The 20,094-nt window shown below is 17.3% G+C and overlaps 7 protein-coding genes and 1 non-coding gene across 8 annotated transcripts; 5 read left to right on the top strand and 3 right to left on the bottom strand.

The window, feature by feature from the left end:
- Window positions 1-872: 872 nt before the first annotated feature.
- PRSY57_0306800 (hypothetical protein) lies at window positions 873-2,734 on the top strand (the record flags this gene model as incomplete). The annotated part of the gene is made up of 5 exons (XM_020114447.1): window positions 873-905; window positions 1,128-1,924; window positions 2,157-2,218; window positions 2,392-2,446; window positions 2,656-2,734. The coding sequence occupies 5 exons, from the start codon at window positions 873-875 to the stop codon at window positions 2,732-2,734; spliced, it is 1,026 nt and encodes a 341-aa protein (XP_019970814.1).
- A 756-nt stretch (window positions 2,735-3,490) lies between these two features.
- On the top strand, window positions 3,491-4,603 carry PRSY57_0306700 (ATP-dependent Clp protease proteolytic subunit; the record flags this gene model as incomplete). The annotated part of the gene is made up of 1 exon (XM_012905695.2): window positions 3,491-4,603. One exon carries the CDS (start codon window positions 3,491-3,493, stop codon window positions 4,601-4,603), a length of 1,113 nt encoding a protein of 370 aa, XP_012761149.2.
- A 672-nt stretch (window positions 4,604-5,275) lies between these two features.
- PRSY57_0306600 (EB1-like protein) lies at window positions 5,276-6,844 on the bottom strand (the record flags this gene model as incomplete). Its single annotated transcript, XM_012905694.2, has 1 exon — window positions 5,276-6,844. One exon carries the CDS (start codon window positions 6,842-6,844, stop codon window positions 5,276-5,278), a length of 1,569 nt encoding a protein of 522 aa, XP_012761148.2.
- A 2,578-nt stretch (window positions 6,845-9,422) lies between these two features.
- PRSY57_0306500 (60S ribosomal protein L7, putative) lies at window positions 9,423-10,708 on the top strand (the record flags this gene model as incomplete). The annotated part of the gene is made up of 3 exons (XM_012905693.2): window positions 9,423-9,428; window positions 9,690-9,815; window positions 10,067-10,708. The coding sequence occupies 3 exons, from the start codon at window positions 9,423-9,425 to the stop codon at window positions 10,706-10,708; spliced, it is 774 nt and encodes a 257-aa protein (XP_012761147.1).
- A 1,590-nt stretch (window positions 10,709-12,298) lies between these two features.
- On the top strand, window positions 12,299-13,023 carry PRSY57_0306400 (40S ribosomal protein S12, putative; the record flags this gene model as incomplete). Its single annotated transcript, XM_012905692.2, has 2 exons — window positions 12,299-12,379; window positions 12,679-13,023. The coding sequence occupies 2 exons, from the start codon at window positions 12,299-12,301 to the stop codon at window positions 13,021-13,023; spliced, it is 426 nt and encodes a 141-aa protein (XP_012761146.1).
- An 864-nt stretch (window positions 13,024-13,887) lies between these two features.
- On the bottom strand, window positions 13,888-15,009 carry PRSY57_0306200 (40S ribosomal protein S23, putative; the record flags this gene model as incomplete). The annotated part of the gene is made up of 3 exons (XM_012905691.2): window positions 13,888-14,136; window positions 14,623-14,801; window positions 15,000-15,009. 3 exons carry the CDS (start codon window positions 15,007-15,009, stop codon window positions 13,888-13,890), a joined length of 438 nt encoding a protein of 145 aa, XP_012761145.1.
- PRSY57_0306300 lies at window positions 14,304-14,464 on the bottom strand. The gene has a single exon (XR_002204044.1). It is a non-coding gene; the product is annotated as a small nucleolar RNA snoR03 (small nucleolar RNA).
- A 3,014-nt stretch (window positions 15,010-18,023) lies between the features above and the next one.
- Window positions 18,024-19,622, top strand: PRSY57_0306100 (T-complex protein beta subunit, putative; the record flags this gene model as incomplete). The annotated part of the gene is made up of 1 exon (XM_012905690.2): window positions 18,024-19,622. One exon carries the CDS (start codon window positions 18,024-18,026, stop codon window positions 19,620-19,622), a length of 1,599 nt encoding a protein of 532 aa, XP_012761144.1.
- Window positions 19,623-20,094: the final 472 nt, after the last annotated feature.

Here is a 20,094-nt window from a genome sequence, read left to right as displayed (position 1 = left end):
AAAGTACGCAAATGTAACAATATAATATATATATTAAATATATATATATATATATATATATATATATATTTATGCATTTATTTATTTATATATATATGTTAATTATATTTTTTCATACAAATTTCATCTATTTATTTATTTTTTGAATATGCACTACATATGAAGGATTAAGAAAAAAAAAAAAAAAAAAATTCAAATACAACCAAAATGTTTAAATTATGTGTACACAAAAAAATAGTACTAAATGGATATATATATATATATATATATATATATATTATGTATTCTTACAATTAAGGGCTTTATATTTATATGTGTACATTTTTTATTATTTATTTTTTATTATTTATTTTTAATTTTTTTTTTTTTTACTTTTTCATTATCATACGTGAAGATTGATTAATTTAATAAATATTTACATTAAATTTGTTTTATTTTTAAAAGCATAAATTGTGAATGATAAATATATGAAGAATGATTTTGAAATATTAACATGTGAATATAGTAGGGATAAACCATATTCCTTTAAATATTAAATAAATAAATACATACATATATATACATATATATATATATATAATAATATTGAATTAGTATGTGATGTATACATACATTTTTTTTTTTATCACCTTTATTTTATTTTATTTTATTATATTACGATTTTGTTTTTCTTTTCCTTATTTTTTTTTTTATATCCTTTTACTTTTTAGTATTCAATATTTAATACTTTATATTTTTTATTTTTAACATTCTGAAAAGCAAGAATATACCATATTACTATTAGCCATACAAATAAATATACAACATTGTTGTATTAAAATATAATATTTTATATATATATATAAACCCTTTTATAATAAAAAGAGAAAAAAATGGAGGTATCAATAGAAACATTAAAGGAAAAGGTAAAGCAAAATTGATTATTATATCGAGAGGAATATATGGTTTTATATGATTATATAATAAGTGCATAAAAAAAAAAAAAAAAAAAATTTTTTTTTTTTTTTTCCTACACATTTATGTATCATTATATTATATTATATTATATTATATTATATTATATTATATTATATTATATTATATTATATTATATTATATTTTTTTTTTTTTTTTTTTTATTATTTCAGTTTTTAAATATGAACAGTGACATTGAATTAATAGAAAGGAAATTAAAAGATGAGATGGGGAAATTATACGAAGATAATATAAATCCATATTATTTATTAAACGATTTCGATAAAATTAAAAAAGATTTAGAGAATATACATAAGGAACTGAATAATTTGTATATAAAGAAAAATATGAGCATAAAATATTTACATAGACAAATGCAAAATTATAATTTCTTATTAAATTTAGAAAATAATTTAAATTCTCCTTCAAAATATTTTCATAATTATCATAGTTCAGAAATATTATTAAAGAACTATTTTTATGAAGATATCAAAAATTTTTTATTAAATATAAATTATAATGAAATAAATAATTTAATTTTTCAAGAATATCAACAGAAGTATATGGATAGGCAAACACCAGTACAAGCAAATATAAATAAAATATATAATGAACATATGAATTCAAAAAGTTTTAATTTAAATTCATCTACTGGAACAATTGAGTATCATGAAATGGAAAAGCAAGATTTATACACAAATGGTATGTCTAATATGAATAATATGAATAGTATGAATAGTATAAATAATATGAATAATAAGAATAATATGAATAATAAGAATAATATGAATAATATGAATAATAACGAACATGATGATCTAAGAAATATAAATGAGAAAGAAAACTTTTTTGTGCCAATAGACGATGCAACTTTTCAAACAGTACCAGCTCTAATAAGAAGGAGGGCAAAATTACAGGATATTAATATGATTTATAAAACATTATATGATATGGCTATAAAATCTGGAAAGTAAAAATAATAATAAAATTTAAAAAAAACATGATTTGTTATAACACACATGATAAAAAAAAAAAAAAAAAAAAAAAAAAAAAATATATATATATATATATATATATAATTATTTGTTTATTTATATGGTCATCTACACATATTAGCAATATTAATTTTATCATAATCATTTATTTTTTTATTTTTTTATTTTTTTATTTTTTAATTTTTTTATTTTTCATTTTTTTTTTAGTTGTCTCCCCGTGGAAAAGTTAGAATTGATGAGAATGAATTTACAAGTATTTGGACAAACAGGTATAATATAATATAATATAATGTAAAAGAAAAAAAATAGTCTCACAAGGTTTTATGCCACATATTTTTTTTTTTTTTTTGTAATCAAAATATAAATATATATATATATATATATATATATATATATATATATATGTAAATATATTTATTTATTTATTTATTTATTTTTATAGGAGAAGCTAAAATCGCCACATTAAGATATTTAAAAATTATAGAAGTCCTTAATAAGTATAATTAACATAGTTATTTTCATTCATCATATAATATATATATATATATATATATATATATATATATATATATATATAAATATATTTTATAAAATATGATATATTACAACGATTTTTTATTTTATATACACACACATGTATAAATATGTTATATATATATATATATATATTTATTTATTTATTTATTTATATCTTTTGTAATTTCAGAAATTCTTCGGTTAGGCTACTTGAGTGCTTGGGCTTAAAAAAGAAAAAAAAGAAAAAAAAAACATGCATAGGAAAATAAAAAAAAAAGAGAGAAAGAGAAAGGAAAATATAATTATGTAAAGAGACAAGATTTTAGATAATCTTTGAGAAAAGATATTTATAAAAATTTAGGTTCCTTAATAAACCCATATTTTACCCAGAATGGTGAATACAATATATACACTATTTTGAATATGTAAAAAATAAAAATATATATACATATTCTTCTTATACCTTATTATTTGTATATATTATAATATTTTGTTCTAATTGTTTATTTTTAAAATGGTACAATTTACGCCTGTGTATATTTAGATATGCAAATTTTTTTTTTTTTTTCCATATATATATATATGTATATATATGTATATATATATATATATATATATAATATATAAATCATCAATTTAAAAAAAAAAAAAGAAAAAAATTTTCTTTAACTAGATACACATTATTATATAATTATATTATTTTTAATATATTAATATTTGTATTTTTTTTTTTTTTTTTTATCATCCCATTTTTTTTATTTTTTTTAGTGTATATTATATATATATATATATATATATATTTATTTATTTATTTGTTTATAACTTTTATATATACAATGATAAATCATTAGTGTATGTTTACCTTTTTAAGAACTATTGTAAGAGTAATCATACAAAAAAAAAAATATATATTTATATATATATATATATATATATATTTATATTTATATATGTTTTTTTTTTTTTTTTTTTTTTTTTTGTGTTGACTTTTTGAATGTTTGCACACAAATCTTATAATTTTAGAAATGATATATTTATTCTTATTCCTATTTTTGATCTTATTAAAAAATAAGAAAATACAAACTAAAAAAAGTATAAAGAACTCGAATATTTTTACATTCATACCAGTATCCAAAAAAAATGAAATTATTAAAGAAAACCTAGGGAAACTATTAACGTATAATTTACAATATGATCAAGGATATACAAACTATAATAAAAAGGTAAGAAAAATAAACGTACATAATAGCTCATCAGAATTCGCAAATAATATTAACCTAGATATCGAAAAGGAAAATAATGAAAGAGCCATTTTAAAAAAAGAAGATTTAAATTTTGAAATAAAAAATGACTGTATATCAAAAGATAACATAAATAAAAAAAAAATAAAAAATATGCATAATAAAGATGAAGGAATGATACAACATACCAATACTAATGATAATATTGATTACACAAATAGTAACTATAATAATTATCTTAATTATGATGTTAAAAAAAAAAATAATAAAAAAAGGAAATATTCAAAAGTACAACAACAGATTATCACGAATAATGATGATATTAAAGACATGAAAAAAGATGTCAAATTATTTTTTTTTAAAAAAAGAATTATATATTTAACAGATGAAATAAATAAAAAAACAGCAGATGAACTTATTAGTCAATTATTATATTTAGATAATATAAATCATAATGATATTAAAATATATATTAATTCACCAGGAGGTTCCATAAATGAGGGACTAGCCATTCTAGATATATTTAATTATATTAAATCAGATATACAAACCATATCATTTGGTTTAGTTGCATCTATGGCCTCAGTGATTTTAGCTAGTGGAAAAAAAGGAAAAAGAAAGTCTTTACCTAATTGTAGAATCATGATACATCAACCTCTTGGTAACGCTTTTGGTCATCCACAAGATATTGAAATACAAACAAAAGAAATTCTTTATCTTAAAAAACTTCTATATCATTATCTATCATCATTTACCAATCAAACAGTCCAAACGATTGAAAAAGATTCTGATAGAGATTATTATATGAATGCACTAGAAGCAAAACAATATGGAATCATAGATGAAGTTATTGAAACTAAATTACCACATCCATATTTTAATAAAGTAGAAAAATAATAACAATGAATATGGTTAACACGTTGTAATATAATGTGTCGTATTAAAATGTGCATGAATAAATAAATAAATAAATATATATATATATATATATATTATTTATAGGTATCTATTTTGAAATATATACCTTTTGATATTTAAATATTATCTATATTTTTAATATGTACATATAAATATTTTGATCTTTTAATTCTTTTTCTTATTTTTTTGTAATTTTTTTTTTTAAAACTTTATTATAATAATATTTTTATTTCTTAAAGTATTTGAATGTATCTGCTTTATGAGGTGTTGTAGTCATTATAAGTCTATATAAATAAATTCACATATGGTTAAAATTTATATGTGTTAATATATATAAATATTTTTTGTGTGGAAAAGAAAATTGTTTTTTTTTTCCACCTATTAAAATGTAATATTCCAAAAAAGGGGGTTGAAAAAAAAAAAAAATTAAATAATAAAAAATAAAAAAAAAAATAAAAATAAAAATAAAAAATAAAAAATAAAAAAAAATAACGTAATTATATATATATATATATATATATATTGAATGGTTTTAAATTAGTATACTATTAATTATTAAAAGATTTATTTTGATGGACATAAATAAATAAATAAATAAATAAATATATATATATATATATTTATTTATTTTATTTTTTCCATTTCATACTCTTATGAACAGTAGGTGGCGTAGTCTATCGAACCTTGAGTGTTATATGTAAGGGACTCATTGTGAGGTATAGAATTTTGTAGAGATAATTCATTAGTATTGTTAGGTTCCATAGATTCATCATCTTCAGTATTATTTTTATCCTTGAGTGAAACAGTCTGATGAAAATAAGTATTATCACGAGCATATATGATTTGTTGTATGTCATGTATTAATATGTAGCTATCATTAGTTTGATTACATAACAATTCTAGAAAACGTAATTTATTATAATAGAAATTTTTTTGAAAGTGAAGAATTTTTTTTTCATTTTCTTCTTCTTTTAATTTATTTTGTATTAATATAAGTTCTTGATTTTTGTTTTCTAATTGTGTTTTTAATTTTTTATTTTGGTCCATTAAAGAATTGTAATCTTTTTGACTTTCTAACATTTTGGCTTTATTATGATAATAGGATAAAGAACCTTGAGAAATAATTTTATTTGAAAGAGACAATCTTTTGTTTATATTATTATTATTATTAGGATGATGATAATGATGATGATGACTAGATGTATTTTTATTTTTATGTATATTTATATCATTGTAAGAGGATAATAAAGATGTATTATTATTACTATAAATTATATTATTATTATTATTGTCATTATTTAAATTTATGTGCATAGTTCCTCTTTCACTCTTTACAATTTTGTTATTATTATTATTATTATTATTATTATTATTATTTGATGAAGTTGTAGTAATCGATGTTATAGTAGAAGTTGTATTTCCACTATACATATTACTATTCATATAATTATTTACATTATTAGACACACTATTATTTATATTAACATTTGTACTATTATTCACATTATTATTCACATTATTATTCACATTATTATTTATATTATCATTCAAATTATTTATATTATTATTTACCATACTATTGTTCATACCTCTTGATGTGCCTTTCCCACATCCTGTAGAAATTTCCTGACTAACACTTTCCCTATGATCCACGTTTTTGGTTTTATGTAAATTTGTTCCCATATTAGGATCACTATATATATATTTTTTTTCTTTTAAAATATTTATATCAGTTTTGGCCCATTCGGGCAGATAATTATTTAGTTGTTTATAATCTCCTCTCTCACCTAAGAGACACAATTTTCTCCTTTCTATCGGGTCATAATTAATTACTTGCTCGTTATTATAATCTACAATACGTTCAAAAAAAGATTTAAACCATTGTAAGAATTCGAAATTATCTTGATACTTTCCTTTTATTAATTTGTCTACATCCATATATTTCTTTATACCAAGTTTATTAAAAACACTTTGGATTAATTTATAATTTATTATACATTCATATTCCATTTTGGCATTCCATTTTGCTTTATGCAAAACTGATTTATTGGGAAAAAGAATATCTAATAATTGTATATATATTGCTCCATTAGAACATTGTTCTACTTTTGTTATATTTAACTTTAAATATCTATTTACCCATTCAATTAATTCCTTTCGACTTACAAAATATGACGAATCCATTTTCCCTGCTGTTTGTAAGTCTTTATATTCAGTCATTATATACCAAAAAAAAAAAAAAAAAAAAAAAAAGACGAAAAAAGAAGATAACAGAGGAGGAGTAGGAGAAAAAAAAAAAAAAAAAAGAATAAAAGAATAAAAGAATAAAAGAATTTTTAATTTTTTTTCATATTTACCTATATCTATATTTTAATAACTTTTGTAGACAAATATTTAAAGTAACACCATTATATTTTTTTTTTTTTAAGGTTATTTAGAAATATACAATTAAAAAAATATACATATATACATATATATATATAAATATATATATATATATATATATATATATATATATATATATATATATATACATGTTTTTCTTAATATATATAATGATTTATTGATGTTATGTATATATATATGGACACGGGGTAGTTGCAGATTGTGTATGCTTCATATATTTTCCAAAATAATTATATTATACAAAAAAAAAAAAAAAAAAAAAAAAAGAAAACAAAGAGCGAAGAATTAATTAATAATAAATATATAAAAATATAAACATATAATGTATTTTATTTATTTATATTGTATTAATTTAAAGTGTTATTTTTTTCATTGGAGAGGAAAGCGACATTTTTATAATGTTCCTATATTTTTATTTTATTATTTTCCTTTTTATGTGTGTGTGCGTGTGCAAATGAGAAAATAAAATAAGCTTATACATATTACTTTATATTAATTTTAATTTATAATTTCCTGACTTAGACAGGTAAAAAAAAAAAAAAAAAAAAAAAAAATAAGTTATTTGAATATTATTTGAAAATATTATTATTATATGATATGTATTCATATATTTATTATTGTAGAAATGGAGAAAAAAAAAAAAAAAAATTTACTCCTGAGCTTTTTAAAGAACAATATATTATATATATATATATATATAATGATTTATTATTATTTTTTATAAACATAATATTGTTTGAATATATATTTATGCGTCGAAAGGAGGGAGGGAAAATTAAGCCTACTGATTATAAAAAATTTTAATAAATATATAAATCCGTATAAATATTGAAGGTTACTATAAAAAAGGAGGAAAAAGAAAAAATAGGTACATACGATAATCATTTATGTTACGCTTTTATATATAATATAAGTTGTATATAAGAAAATATATCTTTTATATAATATATCAATATAAATATGATAATAAGAAAACTTTTGGAAATAAGAACAACATGTAAATATAAAAAAATAAATATGTAAATGAATAAATTAATATATATATATATATATATATTATGTCGCATTAATTTTTAATTAATCATATAAAGTATTTTATATGATATATTATTTAGATTGTTCTCTCTTTAACACGTTTTATTATTTTATTGTTCTTTTTTTATTTCGTATTTTCTTAAAGCCTTAACAAAATCGTTTCTTTAAAGTTGATTTTACAACACCATCACATTTATAATAATTATTAAATAATAATAATTATTATTATAAATGCAACGACTTTATTATATAACACTGAGAAAAAAAAAAAAAGAAAAAATTTTAATTATATATTAATTTATAAAAATAGAAATTATTATTATCTTATAGTTTTTTATTATAATTTTAATTAAAAAAAGAATAATAAAAAATAATATATATAATTATATATAATTTATATTATTATTATAATTAATATTTTTTTTTAAGGTAATAGTAATATATTTTATTTATAATATATATATATAATTATTATATATTATTTTATTATGCTTTTAATAATTATTATCTCCCCCTACGTCATATGACCCCTAAAATATATATTAGTATTACCTATTAAATTATATTTATACATATTATAATATGTATATAAATATACATTTCTTAATAAATATACGTTTAATTTAAATTAAAAAAATGAATATGTAATTCACAATATTAATAATAATTTTTAATAAAATTTTATTTTAAAATTATTTTCGTATATCAATAATATATATTTATAATATATGTTGTATATATATTTTTTTTTGAGGGTCTTGTCATCATTTTAAATAGGGGCTTAAATTTGATGTGGGAAGAAAAAGTAAATAAACAATATTACGTAAATATATATATATTATTATATATCACTAAATATATACATATAAATAAATTATATATAATAAAATATTATATATATTTATATCATTATATATTAAAAAAAAAAAAAAAAAAAAAACACATAAATTATAAAAATATTTTATAAATATATTATAATTTTAATAATATAATATATATATATATATATATATATATATATTATATATAAATATATATGAATTTTATTAAGATATAAATATAATATATTATATTATATGTATATAATATTATGTATGATATATATATATATATATAAATATTCTTTTTTTTTTTTTTTTTATTTCCTCGTTTTTTAAAAAATTTTATTTTCTTTTTTTATTGATAATAAATTTTTTGTAGATTTTTAGAAAAAATAAAAGATTATAATTTTAATTTTTTTTTTTTTTTTTTACTTCTTAATATAACTTTTTATAAGTTCTTATATGATTTATTAATAATATTTAATATATAAAAAAAGAATTAAAATATTATAAACTTTCCAATATTTTTATTAACAATGGCAGTAAGGATAAAAATCGAAAAATAAAATAAATGAATATTTTATATATTTTTTTATTTTTAAGAATTTTTATATATAATTATAATATATATAAATATATATATATATATATATATATATACTTATGTTTGATATTATATGTTAAACATATACCTTTATATAAAACAATATGTATATAAATACATATATATATATATATATATATATATATATTTTTTTTTTTCTTTTCCCCCCCCCTTTTTTTTTTTTTTTTTGTAATTATAGGATAGGTATGAAAATCAAGTCGAAAATGAATTAGGAAAAAATATGACTAGTTTGAGAGCTAAGAAGGTTAACAAAAATAAGGAATTAAAACAAGCAGCTGCCAAAAAGATAAAAACATTGAAATTAGTAAGGAAGAAAAAAAAGAAAGAAGAAAAAATAGTATTAATTATAATAATGTACACATATTAGGTGTATATTAAATTGTTATATGAATAATATTTTGCTCTTTTATCTTCATTTTTTAATATTATATTATATCATATTAAATTGTATATATATATATATATATATATATATATGTATATATGTATATATGTGTATATATTTATATATTGTATCTGTAAAAATTTTGTTACCCCTTATTTTATTTTGTTTAGATAAATAAAAAGAAAAGAAATGACTTACGACAAAGAACATTAAGGTATGAAGAAGAATATGAAAGTGAAAGGAAAAAAATTATAGAATTAAAAAGAGAGGCAAGAAAAAACAACTGTTTTTATAGAGAAGCTGAAAAGAAAGTTGTATTTGTTATAAGATTAAAGGGTGTTAACAAATTGCCTCCAAAGGTTAGATCTGTTTTCCGTTTATTAAGATTATTACAAGTACACAATGGTGTATTTGTAAAGGTAAATAAGGCAACAAAAGAAATGTTAAAAATTGTTGAGCCTTATGTTACTTATGGATATCCCACTTTATCGACTGTAAGAAAATTATTATACAAGAGAGGATATGTAAGAGTTGGAAAAGTAAGAAGATATGCAAGAAAAAAAATACAAGACAATGCTGATATTTCAAAACATTTAGGAAAATATAATGTACATGGAATTGAAGATATGGTATATCAATTGTATACTTGTGGACCTGTTTTTAAAAAAGTTAATAATTTCTTATGGGCATTTAAATTAAAACCACCCAGAAAAGGATTCAAAGCAAAGAGACATGCATTCAACGAACCAAGACCAGGAGACTGGGGAAACAGAGAAGCTCACATTAACGAATTAATTAACAGAATGATCTAATATGAATCAATATAAATAAATATATATATATATATATATATATATATAAATATATGTATCGATATATTTTAATTTATTGTATTTTTTCTTTTATGTTTCATCGTTCATTTATTTATTTTATTATATGTATAATAATATATAATAATTCTTTTTTTTTTTTTTTTTTTTTTTCCTTTAAAAAACATTTCAAACAGTATGCCAAATAAATTGAAAAAAAAATTTATATTTAAAATTAGTATTTGAAAATACTTATAAAATGCTTAAAGTATAATTATAAGTGTATAAAGGGAATAGCATTTTTTTTTTTTTTTTTTTTTTTTTTCTTGAAAAATAGAATTATATAAACCTATATATATGAAAGATAATTTAAGGGGACACATAAATAAATATTATACATATTTTTAATATCATTAATATGGATGGAAAATATTGATATGGTTCTTTTTATTTATTATATAATAATTTCCATACATACATGATGAAACACATTTTCTATATAAGAGTATATTTATTAAATGAACAACCTTACAATAAAAGAATTTTTTTTGTCATGTATTCATTCATATGATATATAATACAACTGTTTTTTAACATATGAAGTTTTTTTTTTTTTATACCTACTTTTTAAAATAAATAAATATATATATATATATATATATTACCCACATTTTTGATGCTTTATTCATTATCCAATTTTTATTTTCTTTAATTATTTTTTATTTCTTAAAAATATTTAAAAAAATATATAAATATATAAATAATTTTATATTCATAAAAATATATATATATATATAATATATGTATAGATTAATATAACATTAAATACATATTTATAAAAACAAACCTGTTCTTTAATTATGTACTATAAAATTATATATTATTTAACATGTGCACATATATATATATATATATAATATTATATATATTATTATTTTATCATAAAATCATAATTTTTATATATTTATAATTTTTTATTTATTTATTTTTTTTTTTTGAAGTATGTAAGTTTTCCCACTATATATAATATTGTATATAATAATATTACCATAGTACCTAAAATAATATTTGTCGGCGATATATAAATTTTATTATTATAGAACATTATACATTTATTCATAATACTAATTATTATAATTTTATTAAAAGCCCTTAATAAAATTATTATATATATATATATATATATGTATATACTATAAATAACATTATGTATATTACATTCAATCATATATAATAAAATATTTCAAAAAAAAAAATTATATATATATATTAATATATATTATTATATATAATGAAATATATACATATATTATATATATATATATATAAGATATTTTTAAAAATATTTATTCGTATATTTTTTTCCAAAAAAAAATTTTTTTTTTTTAAATATTCTATTAAATAAAATATATTATATATATATAATAAAAAAAACATTGTGAATTTTTTTTTTTTTTTTTACTAAAAAAAAATATTTCCACTTGTTGATTTCTTTATATATTAAATTCTTTAAAATTTTCCTGTTCTTATTTTAATTTTTATATATTTAATTATTATTTACAAATTATATAATATTTTAATTTTTCGAACAAAATGAGTGATGTTGAAAGTGCTGATAATAATGTAGTAGTTGAAGAAAAGGCTGTTTTTGATAATGTTACAGCAATTCAAAAGGTAAGATTGTTTTTAATGAAATAATAAATAAATAAATATATATATATATATATATATATATATATATATATATATATATATATATATATGTGGAATAATATATTGTTATATATTTTTATTTTTAAGAATAAATTGAATGTGATATTTATATATACATATATATATATATTTATATTGTTATGCTAAATAAATCCATATTATATATGTGAAACGGGAAAAAAAAGAGAAAAAAAAAAAAAAAAAAAAAAAACGTTCATATATATGTATATATATTTTATTTGCTCTTTTAATTTTTGTAGGTTATTAAAAATGCTCACGTACACGACGGACTAAAAATTGGAATTAGAGAAGTTATAAAATCCATCGAATCTCAAGAAGCAAAAGTATGTTTCTTATCAGATGTATGCTCAGAACCAGCATATAAAAAATTAATTACTACCTTATGTGCTGAAAAAAACATCCCATTATTTATGGTACAAAATGATAGTAAAGATTTAGGACATTGGGCTGGTTTATTTAAATTAGATAATGAAGGAAATGCAAGAAAAATTATTGGAGCTAGTTCTGTTGCTGTTGTTGATTTTGGAGAGGACTCAGCAGAAAAAGACTTTTTATTATCACAAAATCAAACTGTTACTGCTTAAATGTTTTTTTTATATCTGTATTCATGTATATATATATATATATATATATATATATATATATATATAATATATATATATGTTATATAATGTATAATATATTATTTTATATAAGTCTTATTATAACAAATAAAATATATATATATAAATATATATATATATATATACATATATATTTATATATATATTTTTTTTTTTTTTTTTTTTATAAATTATTAACATTGTCCTTCTTTCCTTAAATACCTTGTTAATTATTTTAAATTTTATATGTTTGTGTTTATAAATATATTATTATCTTACCACACACAATGTACGAAAAGATAATATATAAATATATAACAAACAAATGTATAACACATATATTTATATATTAAGGGAAAAGGTAAAGAAAAAAAAAAAAGGTGTTAAAAGAAGAAAATTTGAATGACTTTATTTTTATTATATATATATATATATATATATATATATATATAAGAAGCATGGTAAAATTAAAAATGTATTAAAATATTCTGCATATAAAAGAGAATAAAATAATAAGGATTCGTTACGTAAAAATAAGGGCAATTTAAATGATCATATAAAAATAAATATATGTTTATATATATATATATATATATATTTTTTTTTTTTTGGTACAATGAAAAAAAATTCTTGTTTCAAAAATGATTTATGTCCTTAATTAAAATTAAATATATTATTTATAATTAAGTTTATTATATATATTACCAAGTTGATGAAAAAAAAAAAAAAAAAAAAAAATATATATATATATACATATATATAACATATATACATATATTATATTTTAACATATATATGGTACACATATGGACAATAAAATAAATGATAGATAATATATTGGATGATTTATGATCTTGGTTTCTCTTTTTTTTCTTTAAATAAGGCTAATAAAGAAACCCTTGCGACTTTTACTACTTTAAATTTAACACCAGGTAAATCACCAACTGAGTGACCACTTCTACCAAATCCTGAGACTAAAACTTCGTCATTTTCGTCGATGAAATTTAAACAACCGTCTCCTGGTACGAATGCTGTAATTTTTTTTCCATTTTTAATTAATTGAACTCTAACACATTTACGGTAAGCAGAGTTGGGCTACAAAATGAAAAAATAAATAAATAAATAAATAAATACAAATATATAAAAATATATATATATATATATATATATATATACATATAGGTATATTTTTCGTTTGGTTAATATAAAAAAAAAAAAATTATAATAACTATAACACAAAGACAATGCGATTCTTTTATGTATTATATGTTGTTGAAGAAATATACTATTTTTTTTTATGTATTAATAAAACAACAAAAAATGAAATAAAGTAATATATCTCCTTAATTTTCTTTATCCATTTTTTGACCCACGTAGTTCATTTATATAAACACATGGAACACAAATGGAATATATTATGAAGATATGTAAAAAAAAAAAAAAAAAATAATGTATACTCTTACATATATTATAATATAAACATATATATGGGTATACAATTATTTTTGTTTTCTTCTTTTATAATATATATAAATAAATATTCATATGTATTTATTTTATTTTTTTTGTGTGTATATTTACCTGTTTTGCTTCTATAGCAACTTTTTCAACAACAATTCCCTTGGCATGAGAACTTCCTCTGAAAGGGTTGGACTTCCAACGAGTACCAAGGTGAGATTTTTTGTAACTTTTATCAGCCCATCTTTGGGTTCTTCTTCTGATTCTTAATTTCCTTGCTGCTCTTAATCCACTTGGTTTTCCTATAAAATTCAAAAAAAAAAAAAAAAAAAAATATATATATATATATATTTATAACCTCAACTATATATATATATATATATATATATTAATAATTAAAAAATATATTGAAAAATTCAAATATACATATATATATATAATAAATATTAGTCAAAATATATATATTCAAATCAACATATTTATTTATATTTTATAATTACCTGATCCCATTTTTAATTACTTTTTCTTTTCTTATGTTTTTGCAAAATTAAACGTAAATATAATATATAATAATAATATATATTATTTATAAAATTGTTATTATATTATTGTTTCAGAAAATTAAAAAAAAAAAAAAAAAGAAAGAAACTTTATTTTATTTTAAAATAATTACATTTAAGATTCCTTTTTTTTTTTTTTTTTGAAGGATATATTATATATAAATAAATATACTTTTTAAAATTAAATTTTCTTTTTTCTTTTTTTTTTTCTACATATATATATATAATATATATATTATTATATATATATATATATTATATTTTTATGTATTGGGATTTAATAAAAAAAAAAAAGCATATTAAATACTTGTATAATATATATTATATATATAATAATATATATATAATATTTATATATATCAACAATTATTTATTATTTTTTTTTTATATTATTATGCGTGAAAAGATAAATAATAATAATTCAAAATCCATCTTTCAAGTTTTATAATATTTATAATATATAATAAATTTTATGTATTGATATATCATATATAATGTGGTATATTATAATATATATTTTTTAATACATTAAGAAATTTATATAATATTATATATAAAATATATTATATATATATTAAGATATTATATATAAAAAGGCGTGTTAAGTGGTTAGATATTATATATGTAATATTAGGGTATATATATATATATATATATATATATATATATATAATATATATAATATATATGTAATATATAAATGTATTATTTTTTTTTATATGTATAATTAAAAATAAACTTGGAATATTATTTGAATATTTTAAAAATAATATATAATAATAAATAAATAAATAAATATATATATATATAATATAAATTATATATATTATTTTATTTTATTTCCATCCTCAATATTAAAGAATAAGAAGAGATCCCTGTTTTACATAATGTAGTATACATTATTTAAAAAAAAATATATTTATATATCATTAAAAAAAAAAAAAAAAAAATTATATTTATATCATTTTTAATAATATATATTGAAATAAAAAAATTTATATTCTTCATTTAAAATATTCATGTTAAAAAATAAAAAAAAAAATATATATATATATATATTTTTTCAAGAGGTTATAAATATAAATGTATAATGGATAGTATTAAAATAATAATATATTTGCCACACTAATAAATAGCCATAGGAATACACAAGAAAAAAAAAAAATAATAATAAAATTAAATAAATAAATAAATATTTATAAATGTTATATTTTGTCCTCATTTACTGCATTTAATAATAATAATAATTATTCTTATTATAAGGAACTTTTATAAGAAAGAAAGAGTAAAAATAGAAATACAACATCAAATGTGTCCAAACCCAACTATGGAATGTAGTATATTATTAAATGATAACATATACTTTCTTAAGTAATTTATTCCGTTTATATGTTCTATTTTATATCTTATGAATGAAAAAAAAATATATATATATATATATTTTAAACTTTGTTGTCCATTTCTTTTTTTACTTTTTAAAAATATTAGATATAGATACCATTAAGATGTTTCAAAATTAAAAATATATAATATATATTATATATATATATATATATATATATATATATTTATTTATTTATTTATTTATATGATCATATATTTTTTTTCATCAATTATTCTTTCAATATATAATTGAAATAATATAAAATAATAATGAATTATAGATAATTATATCACCTAAATTATAAACTATAATAAGATTTTTTTCATATTTTATTTTTTCATGGTAATATTTTTATTTTTATTCACGTAAATAAAATTTATTCTTAATTATTTGTATTTATTCTTTTAACGATTAAAAAAAAAAAAAGGAATATACTTATATGTATATGTATAATTGTTGTAATATAAATTTATTTTACATTATGATGAAAAAAAATTGATCTTTTAAGATATATTCAGAATGAAATATTAAAGTCGTCATTTTTTTATATTTCTGTATGAACAAGGAAATTAATAAGTTATATATAAACATAATAATATAATATAATATATATATATATATATATATATATATATATATATATATATATATATATTTATATATTTATGTATATATAACTTTATTATTTTTCCATAATTTGCACATGCCTATATATAGTTATATTTATTTATATATTAATGATCACCACCCTTTTATTTAAAATTTATAGAAAATAATACAATATTAAATATGATACAACATATATAAATAAATAAATATATATATTATATATTTATTTTATATTTATTATTTTTTTTTTATATAACAAGGAAAGTTTATATATTCCATTTATATGCGCTAAAAATAATAAGTACAATATAATATATATCCATATATTTATTCACATATTTATTATATAATATATATATATATATATATATATATATATATATATATATTATACCTAAATTTTTTTATTTTTATTCTTCCCCTCCCAAAAAAAATATATATATAATATAATAAATTAAAAAAAAATAAAATTAAAATTATGTGAATGAGTGAAGGATTTAAGAAAACATAAAAACAAAATAAGAAATCTCCAAATTTTTTAATTTATATCTTTATAAAGAAATATTTATAGAATATTTTATTATATACTGTGAAATTTAGGAGGTTATTATAAAATATAAAGTGTCACATAAAAATTTTTTTTTTTTTTTTTTGTGAAATAGAAATTATATATAATAAAATGGTAAGTTTAAAAAAAATAAAAAGAATAATTAAAATATAATATTTTTGAAATGTTATATGTATGGATATACTTACATTTGTTTGTTTGTTTATTTATATATATATATATTCTTTTTATATATGTTAAATATGTAGTGAACACCATTATGTTATTTTATTTTTTTATAATGTCATAAGAATACGGGCTTTTATACAACATAAATGTATATACATATATATATATATATATATATATATATATATTTTTATTTATTTATTTATTTATTTATGCTTTATTTTTTCCCTTTTAGATGAACTCTGTTATGCCTGATGTTTTAAAAGAAGGGGCCCAAGAAGATAAGGGGGAAATTGCGAGACTACAATATTTTGTAGGTGCTATCGCAGTAGGTGATTTAGTTAAAAGTACATTAGGTCCAAGAGGTTTAGATAAAATATTGACACCTTTAAACATTGAAGGAACTAGGTCACATCAACATACTGTTACAAATGATGGAGCAACGATATTAAAATCTGTGTGGTTAGATAATCCTGTTTCTAAAATATTAGTAGATGTGAGTATGCAACAAGATAATAAATGTGGTGATGGTACTACAGGTGTTGTTGTATTGGCTGCTGAAATGTTAAGAAATGCTGAAATATTAGTAGAAAATAAAATTCATCCTCAAATAATATGTGATGGATTTCGTATGGCATTAGCTTCTGCACGTGAAGCTTTATTAGATTCATGTTTTTGTCATGATGTCGAGTCTGATTTATTTAAAGAAGATATGTTAAAAATAGCTAGAACAACGTTATCTTCGAAGTTATTGACACATGAAAAAGAACATTTTGCCCAGCTAGCTGTAAATGCAATATTAAGAATAAAAGATAATTTAAATTTAGATTTAATACAAATAATAAAGAAAACGGGTGGTACAATTAAAGATTCTTATTTAGAAGAAGGTTTTATTTTAGAAAAGAGAATAGGAATTAATCAACCCAAGAGCCTAAGTAATTGTAAAATAATGGTTGCGAATACACCTATGGATACTGATAAGATAAAAATTTATGGTACTAAAGTAAATGTACATAGTTTTGAAGATGTACAAGATTTAGAAAATGAAGAAAGATTAAAAATGAAAAATAAAGTAGAAAATATAATATCTCATGGATGTAATGTGTTTATAAATAGACAATTGATATACAATTATCCAGAACAAATTTTTCGAGAAAATAATGTCATGACAATTGAACATAGTGATTTTGATGGTATGGAAAGATTAGCAAATTGTTTAGATGCTGAAATTGCATCTACATTTGAAAAGGACTTAAATATTAAATTAGGATATTGTGATAAAATAGAAGAAATTATAATAGGAGAAGATAAATTAGTACGTTTTTCCGGTTGTAAAAAAAATGGAGCATGTACTATAATTTTAAGAGGAGCATCAACACATATACTAGAGGAAAGTGAGCGTTCATTACATGATGCTTTAGCTGTATTAGCTGAAACAATGAAAGATAATCGTGTAGTCTTAGGAGCTGGTTGTGTTGAAATGTTGATGAGTAATGCAGTGGATAATTTAGCAAGAACAGTTGAAGGAAAAAAAAGTTTAGCCATAGAAGCATATGCAAAAGCATTAAGACAGATACCAACATATATTCTAGATAATGGTGGTTTTGATAGTTCAGAAATTGTAAGTAAAATTAGAGCACAGCATACTAAAGGAAATAAATATGCAGGTATAGATATTGAGAAAGGAGATGTAGGAAATATTATGGAATTGGGTATATATGAATCCTATAATTCAAAATTATCACAGATAACATCAGCAACTGAAGCAGTAGAAATGATTTTAAGGGTTGATGATATAATTAAATGTGCCCCAAGAAAAAGATCAGGAATGTAGAAGTGTTCTGTTATATTGAAGGGGTGTATAATATGTACAAAAAAAAAAAAAATATATATATATATATATATATATATGTATATTTATTTATTTATTATATATTTATGATATATTATTAAAAAATAGCCACGTTAAAAATTCATTTATAATAAAATAAAAAGATATGTTATATAACGCTAGTTGCGGATGACAGAAAAAAAAAAGACGCAACAATTAAAAAATGTTTTTTTTATATTTTTCTTATAATTCATAATAATATAGTTATATATGTTAATGTGCCATTTGTAATTACGTAAAAGTTGTTATTATTTTTGTTTACTTTAAACGAATTATATATATATATATATATATATATATATATATATATATATATGTATATTTATTTATTTATTTATATTTATAATAATATTTATAATTTTTTACAATATAAGATTTATTCTAAAAAATTATATTTTTCATTTATTCCTTTTTT

Source organism: Plasmodium reichenowi, chromosome 3, assembly GCF_001601855.1.
Source record: "Plasmodium reichenowi strain SY57 chromosome 3, whole genome shotgun sequence".
NCBI lineage: Eukaryota > Apicomplexa > Aconoidasida > Haemosporida > Plasmodiidae > Plasmodium > Plasmodium reichenowi.
This window is presented reverse-complemented; position numbering and strand designations above follow the sequence as displayed.